The sequence below is a fragment of the Staurois parvus genome, unplaced genomic scaffold, assembly GCF_062004578.1.
Source record: "Staurois parvus isolate SC_StPar_1 unplaced genomic scaffold, SC_StPar_1.0 ptg000819l, whole genome shotgun sequence".
Lineage (NCBI taxonomy): Eukaryota > Metazoa > Chordata > Amphibia > Anura > Ranidae > Staurois > Staurois parvus.
The window spans coordinates 625,187-640,238 of NW_028318615.1; the positions used below are offsets into that span (position 1 = coordinate 625,187).

General features: G+C 45.2%; 2 protein-coding genes across 2 annotated transcripts in view; both read left to right on the forward strand.

Moving 5' to 3' along the window:
• LOC149443977 (uncharacterized) overlaps positions 1–15,052 on the forward strand; it is an 85,146-nt gene that overhangs the window by 14,045 nt on the left and 56,049 nt on the right. The window lies entirely within an intron of this gene.
• On the forward strand, positions 419–12,481 carry LOC149443978 (uncharacterized). The gene is made up of 4 exons (XM_089655089.1): positions 419–493; positions 9,526–9,732; positions 9,842–9,983; positions 11,184–12,481. The coding sequence occupies exons 1-4, from the start codon at positions 419–421 to the stop codon at positions 11,924–11,926; spliced, it is 1,167 nt and encodes a 388-aa protein (XP_089511215.1). The 3' UTR covers positions 11,927–12,481.

Below are 15,052 nucleotides of genomic sequence, written 5' to 3' on the forward strand. Positions count from 1 at the left end.
CATGGACTCAACATGCCTCTCAGCAGATAGCTTAGGGTGTCTTCTTTCTGAAAAGGGCTCATTTGGGGGTGTTTGTACTGTCCTGGTATTTTAGCACCTCAATAAATGTGATGAGTAGTCAGAAAGTAAAAGCTGTAAATTCCAGTATCTATCCCATAGTTTGTAGTTCTATACCTTTCACACAAACCAATTAATATGCAGTTACTGGGATTTTTTTTTTTTTACCAAAGACATATAGCAAAATACATTTTGACCTAAATTTATGATGAAATTTGACTTAATTGGATATTTTTTATAACAGAAATGAGAAAATATTGTTTTTTTTTTCAAAAGATAGAGAATTAGAGCTCCAGAATTCCATCATTGGGAGTTTGGACGTATGAGTTTGTTTTTGGAGTAGGTGGTAGAAGGTAGAGAGATGGGAGCTGGAAGGTGTAGAGCTGTTGAAGAGTGTTATGAGGCCCATGGGCTGAGTGTTCTCACACCAGTGCAGGTGAGGTAGCATATGTCTAATTCTGAGGAATTTGTAGAAGTCTTTCTGGTCCTGAAAATAAGTGAGGCTGGGATCCTGAAACGTTCTTACAGTCATGGCCGAAATTGTTGGCACCCTTGATATTTTTCCTGAAAATCAAGTATTTCACACAAAAAAGGTATTGCATTAACACATGTTTTGCTATACACATGTTTATTCCCTTTGTATGTATTGGAACAAATATAAAACAGAGGCAGAAAAGCAAATATGACATAATGTCACACAAAACCCCAAAAATGGGCTGGACAAAAGTATTGGCACCCTTAACTTAATATTTGGTTGCACACCCTTTGGAAAACATAACTGAAATCAGTCGCTTCCTATAACCATCAATAAGCTTCTGACACCTCTCACCCGGAATTTTGGACCACTCTTCCTTTGCAAACAGCTCCAGGTCTCTCTTATTGGAAGGACACCTTTTCCCAACAGCAATTTTAAGATCTCTCCACAGGTGTTCAATGGGATTTAGATCTGGGCTCATTGCTGGCCACTTCAGAACTCTCCAGCGCTTCTTTGCCATCCATTTCTGAGTGCTTTTTGACGTATGTTTGGGGTCATTGTCCTGCTGGAAGACCCAGGATCTTGGACGCAAACCCAGCTTTCTGACACTGGGCCCTACAGTGCGACCCAAAATCCTTTGGTAATCCTCAGATTTCATGATGCCTTGCACACAGTCAAGGCACCCAGTGCCAGAGGCAGCAAAACAACCCCAAAACATCATTGAACCTCCACCATATTTTACCGTAGGTACTGTGTTTTGTTCTTTGTAGGCCTCATTCCGTTTTCGGTAAACAGTAGAATGATGTGCTTTACCGAAAAGCTCTATCTTGGTCTCATCTGTCCACAAGACGTTTTCCCAGAAGGCTTTTGGCTTACTCAAGTACATTTTGGCAAACTGTAGTCTTGCTTTTTTATGTCTCTGTGTCAGCAGTGGGGTCCTCCTGGGTCTCCTGCCATAGCGTTTCATTTCATTTAAATGTCGACGGATAGTTCGCGCTGACACTGATGCTCCCTGAGCCTGCAGGACAGCTTGAATGTCTTTGGAACATGTTTGGGGCTGCTTATCCACCATCCGGACTATTCTGCGTTGCAATCTTTCATCAATTTTCCTCATCCGTCCACGACCAGGGAGATTAGCTACAGTGCCATGGGTTGCAAACTTCTTGATAATGTTGCGCACTGTGGACAAAGGCAAATCTAGTTCTCTGGAGATGGACTTGTAACCTTGAGATTGTTGATATTTTGCCACAATTTTGGTTCTCAGGTCCTCAGACAGTTCTCGTCTCCTCTTTCTGTTGTCCATGCTTAGTGTGGCACAGACAGACACACAATGCAAAGGTTAAGTGAACGTCTCTCCTTTTTATCTGCTTTCAGGTGTGATTTCTATATTGCCCACACCTGTTACTTGCCCCAGGTGAGTTTACAGGAGCATCACATGCTTGTAACATTCTTATTTATCCGCAGTTGTGAAAGGGTGCCAATACTTTTGTCCAGCCCATTTTTGGAGGTTTGTGTGACATTATGTCGAATTTGCTTTCTTTCCTCCCTTTTTTTGTTTTGTCCCAATACACACAAAGGGAATAAACATGTGTATAGCAAAACATGTGTTAATGCAATACGTTTCGTGAGAAATACATGATTTCCTGGAGAAATATCAAGGGTGCCAACAATTTCGGCCATGACTGTATGTAAGTGTTGTTCAGCAGATCTTTGACAGAGTAAATGCCCTTTGTGTACAAGTTTACAGGTGGATATCTTCAGATAGGAGTTCCAAGGTGAGAAGAGAAGACATTGCAGAACTTTTTGCAGTATGTCCAAAGAGGATTACTCCAAAGAGTTCCACATTCATATGATTGGTGTTTTGGTGTCCAGGAATTCTGGTCAGTTTCTATCATTGCACCATGGAGAGTATTCTTCCCATCCACACTGCAGTGTAGTATGATGGCTGTAGGATGGAGGATAGGAAGTGTCGGTCTCGGGAGGAGAAATAAAGCACAGCGGATCATAGGTACAGATCTATCGAATTTGGACATAGCTATGCCAGCAGACTAAAAAAGAGAGCAAATGGCATAGTGATCCATCCCGGTTACAGTGTGTTTGTATCTATGATAAATGACAGGCTAAACCCACCTGGAGACTTTCTCCACACCTGGAGTGTGCTGAGTTCTTGGAGAACGTCTACACAGTGTTTCCAGATTGGCTTTATCACCCCAACGAGCTCGCTCCAGTTCATGGATGTCATCATTATGTTTGGAGGATCTCACCAGTCAGGAGCCTTTCCTGTCATCCTACATGTTCCCTTCTGAGGATTGTTCTATCCCTGTACTTTATGTTTAACATTTTCATTATGAGAGGATTGATGTATATTTTTATACTTTAAAGCAGGGCTTACAAATTTCGAGTCTAGACCTACTAGCCAGGAAAAAACCTTACTCTCCATCAGTTGCCCCACCCAACCTTGTCCAGGTCCGCCTCCAACCACACCCCTGGCCTGTCCCCAACCCCGCCCCTAGCCCTGCCCCCAACCACACCCCCTTAAAGCTTATGAAATTACATTTTTCTTTAGAATAAAGAGTCCAAAATATAAAAAACTGCAATTATAACAAAGCTTTATTATGTCAATTTAAATATCACAGCAATAGATTAATAGCAATAGGGTGCAATCAAAATATCACGTTTTACAGCTTTAAACCTGGAGTGAACATTTTGTATTTTTTTGTTTATCTCCTGCATCTTTAGTAACTAAAGTCTCTTATAAAAGATGTAAATTTAGTTAATGTAATTTACCTTAAGCTGGCGGGTGTAGTGATGTGCAGTGTTGGTGGGTCTCTCCTTCACGTGTCCCCCACGCCGGTGTAGAGCGGGCCTCTCCTCGTGTCCCCCAAGGCAATATAGAGCAGGCCTCATGTCCCCCAAGGCAGTGTAGAGCAGGCCTCATGTCCCCCAAGGCAGTGTAGAGCGGGCCTCGTGTGCCCAAGGCGATGTAGAGCATGCTCCATGTGCCCCTAGGCGGTGTAGAGTGGGCTCCATGTCCCCCAAGGTGGTGTAGAGTGGGCCTCGTGTCCCCCAAGGTGGTAGAGAGTGGGCCTCATGTCCCCCAAGGCAGTGGAGAGTGGGCCTTGTGTCCCCCAAGGTGGTGTAGAGCGGGCCTCGTGTCCCCCAAGGTGGTAGAGAGTGGGCCTCATGTCCCCCAAGGCAGTGGAGAGCGGGCCTTGTGTCCCCCAAGGTGGTAGAGAGTGGGCCTCATGTCCCCCAAGGTGGTGGAGAGCGGGCCTTGTGTCCCCCCAAGGCAGTGGAGAGCGGGCCTCATGTCCCCCAAGGCAGTGGAGAGCGGACCTCAAGTCCCCCAAGGCGGTGGAGAGCGGGCCTTGTGTCCCCTAAGGCAGTGGAGAGCGGGCCTCGTTTCCCCCAAGGTGGTGGAGAGCGGGCCTCTCCTCGTGTCCCCCACAGCGGGGGAGAGCGGACCTCTCACCTCTCCTCGAGACCCCCCGCGGCAGTGGAGTGCGGGTGTCTCCTCCCAGCGGAGGAGAGCAGACCTCTCCTGCACCTGTCCCCTCAGCGGCACTGCCAGTGTAATGACGGTGCCAAAGAAGAAGCCGGAAGTCGGAAACCGGAAGTTGGAAACTGGAACTCGGCTTCACAATGAGGCTTGGAGCTCCATCTGTGCTCGCCACACAAGGATTTCTCTTCGTATTTGACGAGCGGGCGAGCTGCTTTTTCAAGCCCTGCTTTAAAGAATCATTTTACATTTTCTTCACCAAAAAGATTGATTTCAGAGGGAATCTGTTTTAATGTATTTTCTATATGTAATAAAATATCTTTGTTAAATCATTGGCTACATAAGAGCTAGAATTATATTTTCTCTTGCTTGTGTGTTATATTTGAGTTTCCCTGGTAGCCGTGTAAGGCAGATATTTTACAGGAGTGATTATTCAGGCTGTTCACACCAATGTGTTTTTTAGTACTTTTTGTTTTCAGAAACACACTCCAGTCCATTAAATATGGTTTCCTATGGGACATGTTCACATCTAGGCTTTTTTCAACTGCTGTGTTTTTGGAAAGGGTCAGCATTTTTGATACAACCGAGTTCTATGGAGAATTTGCTGAAATGCATGGTTGTGCATTTTTGCATTTTTATTGTGCCCAGCAAAAAAAAATGACTTTGGAAAAAAAAATAAAACTGAACAAAACACGAAATGTGCCACAAAGGTATCACAAAGGTATCAAAATGCAAGTGTACAATCCAAACGTTCCTGCATTAAAAATGGCGGTTTGTATAAGTGGGTGCTGCAGCGACCGTCGATCTGAACCGAACAGAATCAGTGAGGGAAAATGTCACCAGCACACCGAGGATCACCAATATGGGGCCAAAAGTTTTACTGAATGATCACATAGTTACAGCAAGGCAATGTTTCGGAGACTCGCAGGACCCTTTGTCACATGCCTGATGAAGGGGTCCTGCGAGACTCCAAAACATTGCCTTGCAGTAACTATGTGATCGTTCATTAAAACCTTTGGACCCATATTGATGATCCTCGGTGTGCTGGTGACATTCTCCCTTACAAACATATCAAAAACACATAAAAAATGCAAAATGAACTGCGAAAAGAACAAAAAGCAAACTAAAAAGGTGTGAACAGAGCCTTACAGATGTTTCTTGGGGTTGCAGTTCCTCTGAGCTCCTCAAGGTGGGGATCTACCCAGACAGGAAGTTTCTATGGAAGACAGACAGGAAGTGATGTCATGTACAGGCAGGAAGTGATGTCAGGTACAGACAGGAAGTGATGTCAGGCAGGAAGTTCCAAGTGGTTTTGAAGTAGAGAAGAGACGTTACCAGAAGTGGCAGCAGAGGAGGTAATAAGACATTATTTTCTATTTACACCCAGTAACCCCTGTCATGTCCGTCCTCTTCCTCCATAGTCACGTCCGTCCTCTTCCTCCATAGTCACGTCCGTCCTCTTCCTCCATAGTCACGTCCGTCCTCTTCCTCCATAGTCACGTCCTTTCTCTTCCTCCATAGTCACGTCCGTCCTCTTCCTCCATAGTCACGTCCGTCCTCTTCCTCCATAGTCACGTCCGTCCTCTTCCTCCATAGTCACGTCCGTCCTCTTCCTCCATAGTCACGTCCGTCCTCTTCCTCCATAGTCACGTCCGTCCTCTTCCTCCATAGTCACGTCCGTCCTCTTCCTCCATAGTCCTGTTCGTCCTCTTCCTCCATAGTCACGTCCGTCCTCTTCCTCCATAGTCCTGTTCGTCCTCTTCCTCCATAGTCACGTCCGTCCTCTTCCTCCATAGTCACGTCCGTCCTCTTCCTCCATAGTCACGTCCTATCTCTTCCTCCATAGTCACGTCCGTCCTCTTCCTCCATAGCCACGTCCGTCCTCTTCCTCCATAGTCACATCCGTCCTCTTCCTCCATAGTCACGTCCGTCCTCTTCCTCCATAGTCACATCCGTCCTCTTCCTCCATAGTCACATCCGTCCTCTCCCTCCATAGTCACGTCCGTCCTCTTCCTCCATAGTCACGTCCGTCCTCTTCCTCCATAGTCATGTCCGTCCTCTTCCTCCATAGTCACTGTGATGTCTTTTATCTCCAGCAGATGATGATACACACATATATAGTGTGGGAACCCAGATGAACCCCTTCAGGGGCAGAACATTCCCCCACTTCCGGGGCCGGAACATTCTCCTCATTGTGGAGATAAATTCTAGTAATATGGTCCTCTAAACAAACAGCACTGACAATAAATAGACAAGACAAGGACCATCCTGACCATACATGGCCTACAAAGGACAATGATGACACTACACAGGCAGCCAATGGGCAATCATTACACTATGCAGCCAACACAATGATGGAGTGCCGGGGTCAGGAGTATGGAGCATAGAGCCCCTTACATTGCTGCTCAGGAGGAAGGAAACATTCCCCAGCTGGCCATGAAGAATATGTTCCATCATTGGTGTCAGAGGGAGGGAAATACTGAGGGGTCTGAGGGAAGTAGAGGAGCTGAGGGGTCTCTGAGGAGGTAGTGGGACTAAAGAACTCTGGATCCTCTGAGGGTTTCCTGCATCTGAAGGACTCTGGGACCTCTGAGGAGGAGGAGTAACTGAAGAACTTTGGGAGCTTGTTAGGAAGTAATAGGGCTGAACAACTCTGAGAGGTTAGTGGGGCTGAAGGACTGTGGGGGCCTCTGAGGGGGTATTCAGGCTGCAAGGCTCTGAGGTAAGAGGGGGCTTTAGGGCTCATAGGAACTCTTGGTCTCTGATGGTCCTCCCACCCCACCTTCACTTACTTTTCTGACCTCCTTAAAGAACTCCTGCCAGCACGTGTAGGGATTCTTCACCTCACCATCTCACTGGTCAACAAATATATAGCAAGACACAAAATAGAACAAAGAAGGACACTTGGTCCTTGGGGAGGTCTGTTTGCATAGTATTAACCACTTCCTGTCCGGACACTTTTACCCCTTCCTGTCCAGGGCAATTTTTAGCTTTCAGCGCTATCACACTTTGAATAACAATTGCGCGGTCATGCAACACTGTACCCATATGAATTTTTTACCATTTTTTTGAGACAGATAAAGCTTTATTTTGGTGGTATTTATTCACCGCTGGGATTTTTATTTTTTTTACTATGTAAATGAAAAAGTTCAAAAATTTTGAAAAAAAGTGTTTTTTTAAATAAAATTTTGCAAATAAATAATATTTCATCATAAATCTTAGCCAAAATTTATTCCGTTATTTTTTTAGTAAAAAAAAAAAATCCAAATTAGTTTATAACCAAAAATTATAATTTTTAAACATTTTTTTTTACATTTTATTTTATTTTTTTATATTATTATTTTTTATTTTTATTTTTTTTTTACATACTGTCACCCTAGCAGTACACTGTCACCATGGTGACACTGTACTACTTGTGGAGGGTGATGAAGATTTTTTTTTTTTTTTTTTACACTGATTGCTTTTACACCCATATAGGATGTAAAAGCAATCATTTCTCTTTCTCTCTGTCTGCATTCTTGCAGTCATTGAGAATTACTGAGTGAGCTGTGAGTGGTCACAGCTTGTCACATGGTACAAGCCTGTTGTGAATAGCCCTGTACCATGTGACCTCTGTGATCATTCACAGATTTCACACATAGTAAGCAATGATGTCACAAGTGACATCTTCCTTACTACTTTGCATGTGATCACTGATTCGCCAATCAGTGATCACATGATCAGGACCTCGTACAGAGGTCCCGTCCGACAATCGGTGTTTCACTGTGTCCGGAGGACACAGCGGGCACCGGATCGCGGTGGCGCGCGCTCCCAGGGAGCGCGCACAGCTAGAAAAGGCGGGTGCCGTTTATGAACGGCAACCCGACCCTGGACTGCCACCGCCCTGCCGTTTATAAACAGCAGGTGGACGGCAAGAGGTTAATGCTTAATGGGCGGACAGTCCAATACCTTCCTATGACACAGAATCTGGCAGTGCCCGGTACTAGAATTCAGAACCTCAAAAATCCACTGCCCCTCTGTACAATGTCCTGGAAATGTCAGAATACTTGGCAACTAAGAGATCAAACCCTTCCCCCTGCTGTCCTCCTCCTACCCACACATAGAAGAGATGAGAACAGACTCCTCCCCCACAGCTCTCTACTCCACCAGTAGCATCCTCCTGCTACCCAATCCCTTCTCTTACTGAAGAGAGTGACAGTGACATCACTCCTGTCAGTCAGCAGGCTGCTGGAGATTGGAGCCTTGCAGCTGGAGTTCTGCCAATTATCCTGATTATCCAGCAACTCCAGCCAAAAATCAGCAATTCAACATTCTCACAGCACTGCCTCAGAGCAAACAGGTCATAGGAAGGATCGTATTTATCATTCCTTGTCTGCAGATCTAAAACTCATCAAAACCAGTTCAGAGACCAAACAAACCCAACAGAGAAAAGGGGATTTCTGATGCAGCAGGACAAGAGGGTCCTGGGACCTTGAAGATTTAGTAAACACTAAACAGTCCAGACTAAACGTGTTCCCATGGGGGGAGTAGTTCTTCAATGTCCATCAACCCTCCTATTCCCCCCTCACATCCACATCCTATTATTGTGTGACCAATACCATCCAAATCATTCTTACTTTCATTTCCCAAAGTTATCCGTCTACAAGGAGACCTGTATAGATCACATGATGGCACCAATGAGGATGGAGGAGGACCGGAGTCACATGACTGAGAAGATACTAAACCTCACCCTGGAGATCATCTACCTGCTGACCGGAGAGGTGAGGAGGATTCTGGGAGGTCACATGACATCACTCTCATCTCTATTAATAAAACACAGACCTGACCGGAGAGGTGAGGAGGATTCTGGGAGGTCACATGACATCACTCTCATCTCTATTAATAAAACACGGACCTGACCTGAGAAGTGGGGAGGATTCTGGGAGGTCACATGACATCACTCTCATCTCTATTAATAAAACACGGACCTGACCGGAGAGATGTGGAGGATTCTGGGAGGTCACATGACATCACTCTCATCTCTAATATTAAACACAGACCTGACCGGAGAGGTGAGGAGGATTCTGGGAGGTCACATGACATCACTCTCATCTCTATTAATAAAACACAACCCTGACCGGAGAGGTGAGGAGGATTCTGGGAGGTCACATGACATCACTCTCATCTCTATTAATAAAACACAGACCTGAGCGGAGAGGTGAGGAGGATTCTGGGATTCTAACATGATATTCCTATTGGTTCCTCAATACAGAGATTTCCTCTTCTGAAGTCAGGTGATCATATGACCATCACAGTGCCTCCATGTGACTCCCTAAACCCTGAGATACACAACATGCAGAAGATTCTAGAAGTCACCAAGAAGATGATGGAGCTGCTGACAGGAGAGGTGAGCGGTGCCGGGAATTCTGGGACATTCTCCAATCACTGATAGTATCATTAGGATCTGTACATTATCTGCATTGTTACCATTGATGTCATTTTATTATATATTCAGAGTGGAATCCTCGGGGATGATAATATTGATGTTAAAGAAGAGTATAAAGAGGAGGATGAGGAGTATGGAGTGATGGAGGAGTTTTCAGAAGGACACAAGGATATGATGGAGCCACCTAATACCAGGAACCCACCAGAGAGATGTCCCCGTCCTCTGTATTCCCGGGATTCCACACAGGAAAATCACACCATCCCTCACCATTACAAGGTTGGTGGGATGGAGCATCTAGAACATGGACTTGTGGAGATGATGTGTGGATTTTTCATGTAATCTTATATTTATATATTTGGTGAAATTTCTCATTCTCTTGGTTTAGAGTGAAGATCTGATGTATATAAAAGTTGAGGTGAAATCAGAAGAAGAAGAGGCGTATGTGAGGGATGATCAGCAGTCTATGGAGGAGGATGGAATAACGGGGACATTTATAGAGGAGGACACTCCTACAGAGATCAGCACAGGTGGGTCATGAACACTAAATCCATTCCTCCACCCATACTGCTCACTGATTGGTCCAGAGTAGGGCGGGGACTGGGTGATATCAGCCTGTAATCCCCTGGTCACTTTCCTGAGCTGTGTTCCCCGTCCTGTATTCCTGGATTTCTCTCGGATAATCTTCCTTCTCTGTGCTGCAGACACAATTTATGTATCTAGACTGGATTTATGGAGATTCTGGGGTTCAGCTGGAAGCTAAATATTAATTCATTGCCTCTGCTCAACGTAGACACCTGTCAGAGCCTGGACTTGAACCCAGGACCTGTACTGTGTCTGGTAGTAACTCTTCGCACTGAGCTACCTGATATAATGGACGGCACTTTGCTTAATCCATTGCTGTGTTTTCTGCTGAACCTTGAACTCTTTGCTCCTCCCATGAACTTCCTGATTTAAGCCATGTCTCTGCACTTCCTGGTTGGCAGATTATTGTTCCTTCTCCATCCAATATCTTGCCCTTGTCTCTCCTGCTACCTTCTGTACCTTCACTACTGACCTGGAACCACTTGTTACTGACCCTTGGCTTGTTTATTGACTACTACAACTGTGACCTGGTACTAACACGCAGCAAAACCCATACCCACCATCTGGAGCTTTGGTGATACTGGTTAGTGCTTAGACCCCGCACCTCAGGTGAGCCCACGTCATCTGTCAGGGTGACCTACCTGTATACCTATCCTGTTGGTTGGTCTTCTTCTATAAATACTGGTCTCTGAGCCTGACCTCTGACCAGCACAGAAAAATCTGACCCAGACATGGAGGCCGCTATAGCCTACCAAGAAAAATGTTCCGAACTGGAAAGTGTAGTAAAGGGGCAACAGGAGAAAATCCATGACTGTAATGACGATTGCTGGGCATATGTTCCTGTGATGTTGCTAACACAGGCATGCCTCTGTCATGATGAGTGATAGAGGGGGTGGGGACCCTCGTCCTATAATCCCCTCATCACTGTCCCTCCTATAAAAGACAGTTCTGGTTGTTTCCTCACTCTCTGACTAAGGTCCATGAATAAAGAAATGACCTGGTAGGAGATCAGAGGAGCCATTTCCTAGTTCCCTTGAGGGTGGAATTGTAAGCTCCTCAGAGACCAAGCTGCCTGATGTGGGCGGAGTCCTGGTTTGGGGGAACCAATCAGCTCCTGTCTAGTAATCTTTGTCTTTGTATTTTAGTCCATGGCCGGGAGATGAGGAAAACCTCCGAGGATTGTCTCACTTTGTCTCCAGACTGGAAAGTAGAAGATGAGGACACCACACAGTATAGTCCAGGAGAAAACCCGGCTCCCTCCAATGTCCATTCGGCACCACCCAGTGTAGATGGACCATCGGATTCCTCGTATCCTGAGGAACCTCAGACTGTGCGGGGCCGGGCCGGCCTTCCAACAGGGAAGAGCTTCTCCTGTACTGAGTGTGGGAAGGGTTTCTGTTCTAAATCCAAACTTAATGTGCATAAAAGATCTCACACGGGGGAGAAGCCGTATTCCTGTCCTGAGTGCGGGAAATGTTTTTCAAGGAAGACCCGTCTTTACACACATCAGAGATCTCACACGGGAGAGAAGCTGCATTCCTGTCCTGAGTGTGGGAAAAGTTTTTCACAGAAGTCCAGTCTTTGCACACATCAGAGATCTCACACTGGGGAGAAGCCATATTCCTGTCCTGAGTGTGGAAAGTGTTTTTCAGATAAGTCCAATCTTAACAAGCATCAGAGATCTCACACGGGGGAGAAGCCGTATTCCTGTCCTGAGTGCGGGAAATGTTTTACAAAGTCTTCCAATCTTTACACACATCAGCGATCTCACACAGGGGAGAAGCCGTACTGCTGTCCTGAGTGTGGGAAATGTTTTTCACAGACGTCCAGTCTTCATAAACATCAAAGATCTCACACGGGAGAGAAGCCACTTTCCTGTCCTGAGTGAGGGAAATGTTCCTCACTGAAGTCCTGTCTTCCTGTACATCAGGGGTCCCACACAACCCTGGAGGTGTATTAGTGCCTTGAGTGTGGGAAATGTCTTCTAGATGAATGTTGCTGGACATCCCAGCTCTCATGTGGGGAAGAAGCACACCCTGATATACACCTCAGATATACTCCATGGCTGATCTTCATCATGGAAGAAACAGTCCATAAGGAGATCAGAGGCCCCAAAAGACATGGATGAAGTGTGGGATCGGGTTGGCCATTGATAGCAGGAGAAGAATAAAAATGGAGTCCTGCCCTGTGATTGGCTGAGTACATTTTGTGGTGGGAGATTTCACAAACACTTGGAGGTCTTTTTAAAAAAAAATGGTTCTACTTCCTGTATACCGGACACTTCCACCCCATTCCTGCCCAGGCCGACTGGTAACTATCAGCACTCTCACACTTTGAATGACAATTACACAGTCATGCAACATTGTACCCAAATTATATTTTTGTAATTTTTTCACACAAATAGATATTTATTTTGGTGGTATTAAACACCACTTTTTACCAATTTTGCTTGTTTCTTGTTTTTACAAATAAATGGTCTTTCCTTATAAATGTAGACAAAGGTGTATTCTGCGCCATTTCTTGGGTACAATAACCCCAATCAGTGTCTATGATTCAGTGTGTAGGAGAGTTATAGAGTCTACAAACTATGGGAGAGATGTCTGAAAATCCATCATGTCTGATGACGGCAGATCTCATTTCTGAGGATCAAAAACACCAGAACGGTACAAATTGTCAGAACTTTATCTGTGAGAAAATAATCCGTATACAATTCATGGAAACAGGCGGGATCTGGAATGAAGGAGATTCCCTACTAATTCTCACAAAGTAACCGACATCCCAGTTCTGTATTTGTGATAATTGGAAGACAAAATAAAAAGCAATAATGTGCAAAAATATATATTTATTAATAATATAAATCAGTACAAAATGGGGATGAAATCTAATAGGTGATGATAAATAATAAACAATACAAGATAACAGTACAATGATCTAATCCACAATAATGGGGAGAAATACAAGCCAGCAATTACTGCCAAATATTAATGAATTACATCCAACTGTCTGGAAATGTCGTGTAAGAAATCAGTAACTCAGCAACATGTGACAACAGATATACAAATCCCCCCCGTGATCTCTCTACACCCAGATATTCAACGCTCAACGTGTACCTTGTCATGACTTGATCTGGAATCCCATACACAGGCCAATCCAATCCGCTTACAATCTGAGATGAAGATGTAATGTTACATGAAGTAGTCTGCCTTGTCATATATATACTGTATACATCCGGATAAACCATTTTGAGTCTAGACCTACTAGCCAGGCACAAACCTTACTCTCCACCAGTTGCCCCACCCAACCTTGCCCAGGTCCACCTCCAACCCCACCCCCAGCCCATCCCCCAACCCTGTCCCTAGCCCTGCCCCCAACCACACCCCCTTAAAGCTTATAAAATTACATTTTTCTTTAGAATAAAGAGTCCAAAATATAAAAAAACTGCAATTATAACTTTATTATGTCAATTTAAACATCACAGCAATAGCTTAATAGCAATCGGGTGCAATCAAAATATCAAGTTTTACAGCTTTAAACCTGGAGTGAACATTTTGTATTTTTTTGTTTATCTCCTGCATCTTTAGTAACTGCAGTAAAGTCTCTTTTAAAGGATGTAAGTTTAGTTTACAGAAGTATAACATAAGAAAAAATGCTTATTTTGATGCCAAAAAACATGGAATAATAATTACTGTAAACGTTGTATTTTTTATCTCCAGCAGAGACCTTAGAGAAGTGCGGCATTAAGAAAAAAGAAAAAAGTGCCTCTTTTGATGGCCAAAAAACATAAATAACAATAGTAAACATTTTGCATTTTTTATCTCCAGCATCTTATTAAAAGAGAGCTTAGAGACGTAGTGCATTAAGAAAAAACAAAGAAGTGCTTATTTAGATGCCAAAAAACATTGATGTTCAGTTATATTATTATTTCCTCACCCTGAATGTAACTTTTACAGTTTTGAAGGACCCAGACTGTGGCTAGTAATGCTTTCTCACAGTCATTGGATTTGATGTGTACAGGTGACAGGGAATTACTGGCATAGGCAATGATTGGTTCAGATTGTCTTGTATTTGATCCAGTACAGCATTGATACTGAGGTTTGTGAATCCAGTTCCCAGATAGAAGGGTTTTCCTCCTCCTGGATAAACCAGGCACGGGGCTTGGGTGAGTTTCCTTGTCAGCTCATTCATGGCTCGCTCCTGAGCCCCCCCCATGTCCATGGTATATTCTTCTTTAGTAATGTCAATAAAGGTTTCCTGATTTCTGCCTAGTCATCAATAAACGTACGTGAGTAATTCATCACACCCACAAATGATCTCACGTCACTGATGTTGGGGGGTGTTTTACACTTCATCACATCTGTCACGGAGTGCCTGCTCCTCTTCTGCCACCCCCCCGGTGCCTGTGTCTCCCCTGTGTCCCCTCACCCTCTGCATAGGATGAGAAGTGGCACCTCTCCCCCCGCCTCTTGTCACCTCTTCACATCCTGATGTACCCTTTAAAGAAAGGCTGCGCAGGATGGGGGGAAAGTGACCACCCGCCGGGTGTTCCAGCGCAGTACTGCCGACCTGTCTCCACATGCCCCCCGGTGGGCGCAGCATGGGCACGAGGCTTCCCGAGCTCTGCACCCACCAGAGACAAATGTTGCACTCCTGAAAGTGCGGCCAGAGTAAGGGGCGTGTCTCGTTGCCCCAGCAACCCGACGCTGGACCGGCCGTTGCCAGAGCAACCAGGAAGTGTCTTGCACTCGCTTAAGAAGGCCGGCGCAGGACCCAGGTGGGTGTGTGTTCATCCCCCACTCAGGACAGGGTGCTGTGAGGGGTCTGAGCTGTGGCCAGACCCCCACAGCCGGTACCCACTGCAACTCTGCCTAATACACCAGGGCCAGGATCACCCACTGCTGCCATGCACCAGAAATATCTGCTGTGGGCCCCACAATACGCTGCCTAATATGCTGGGGCCAGGATCACCCACTGCTGCTGTGTGTCAGAACTACCTGCTTTGTGGATTACCTGCCAT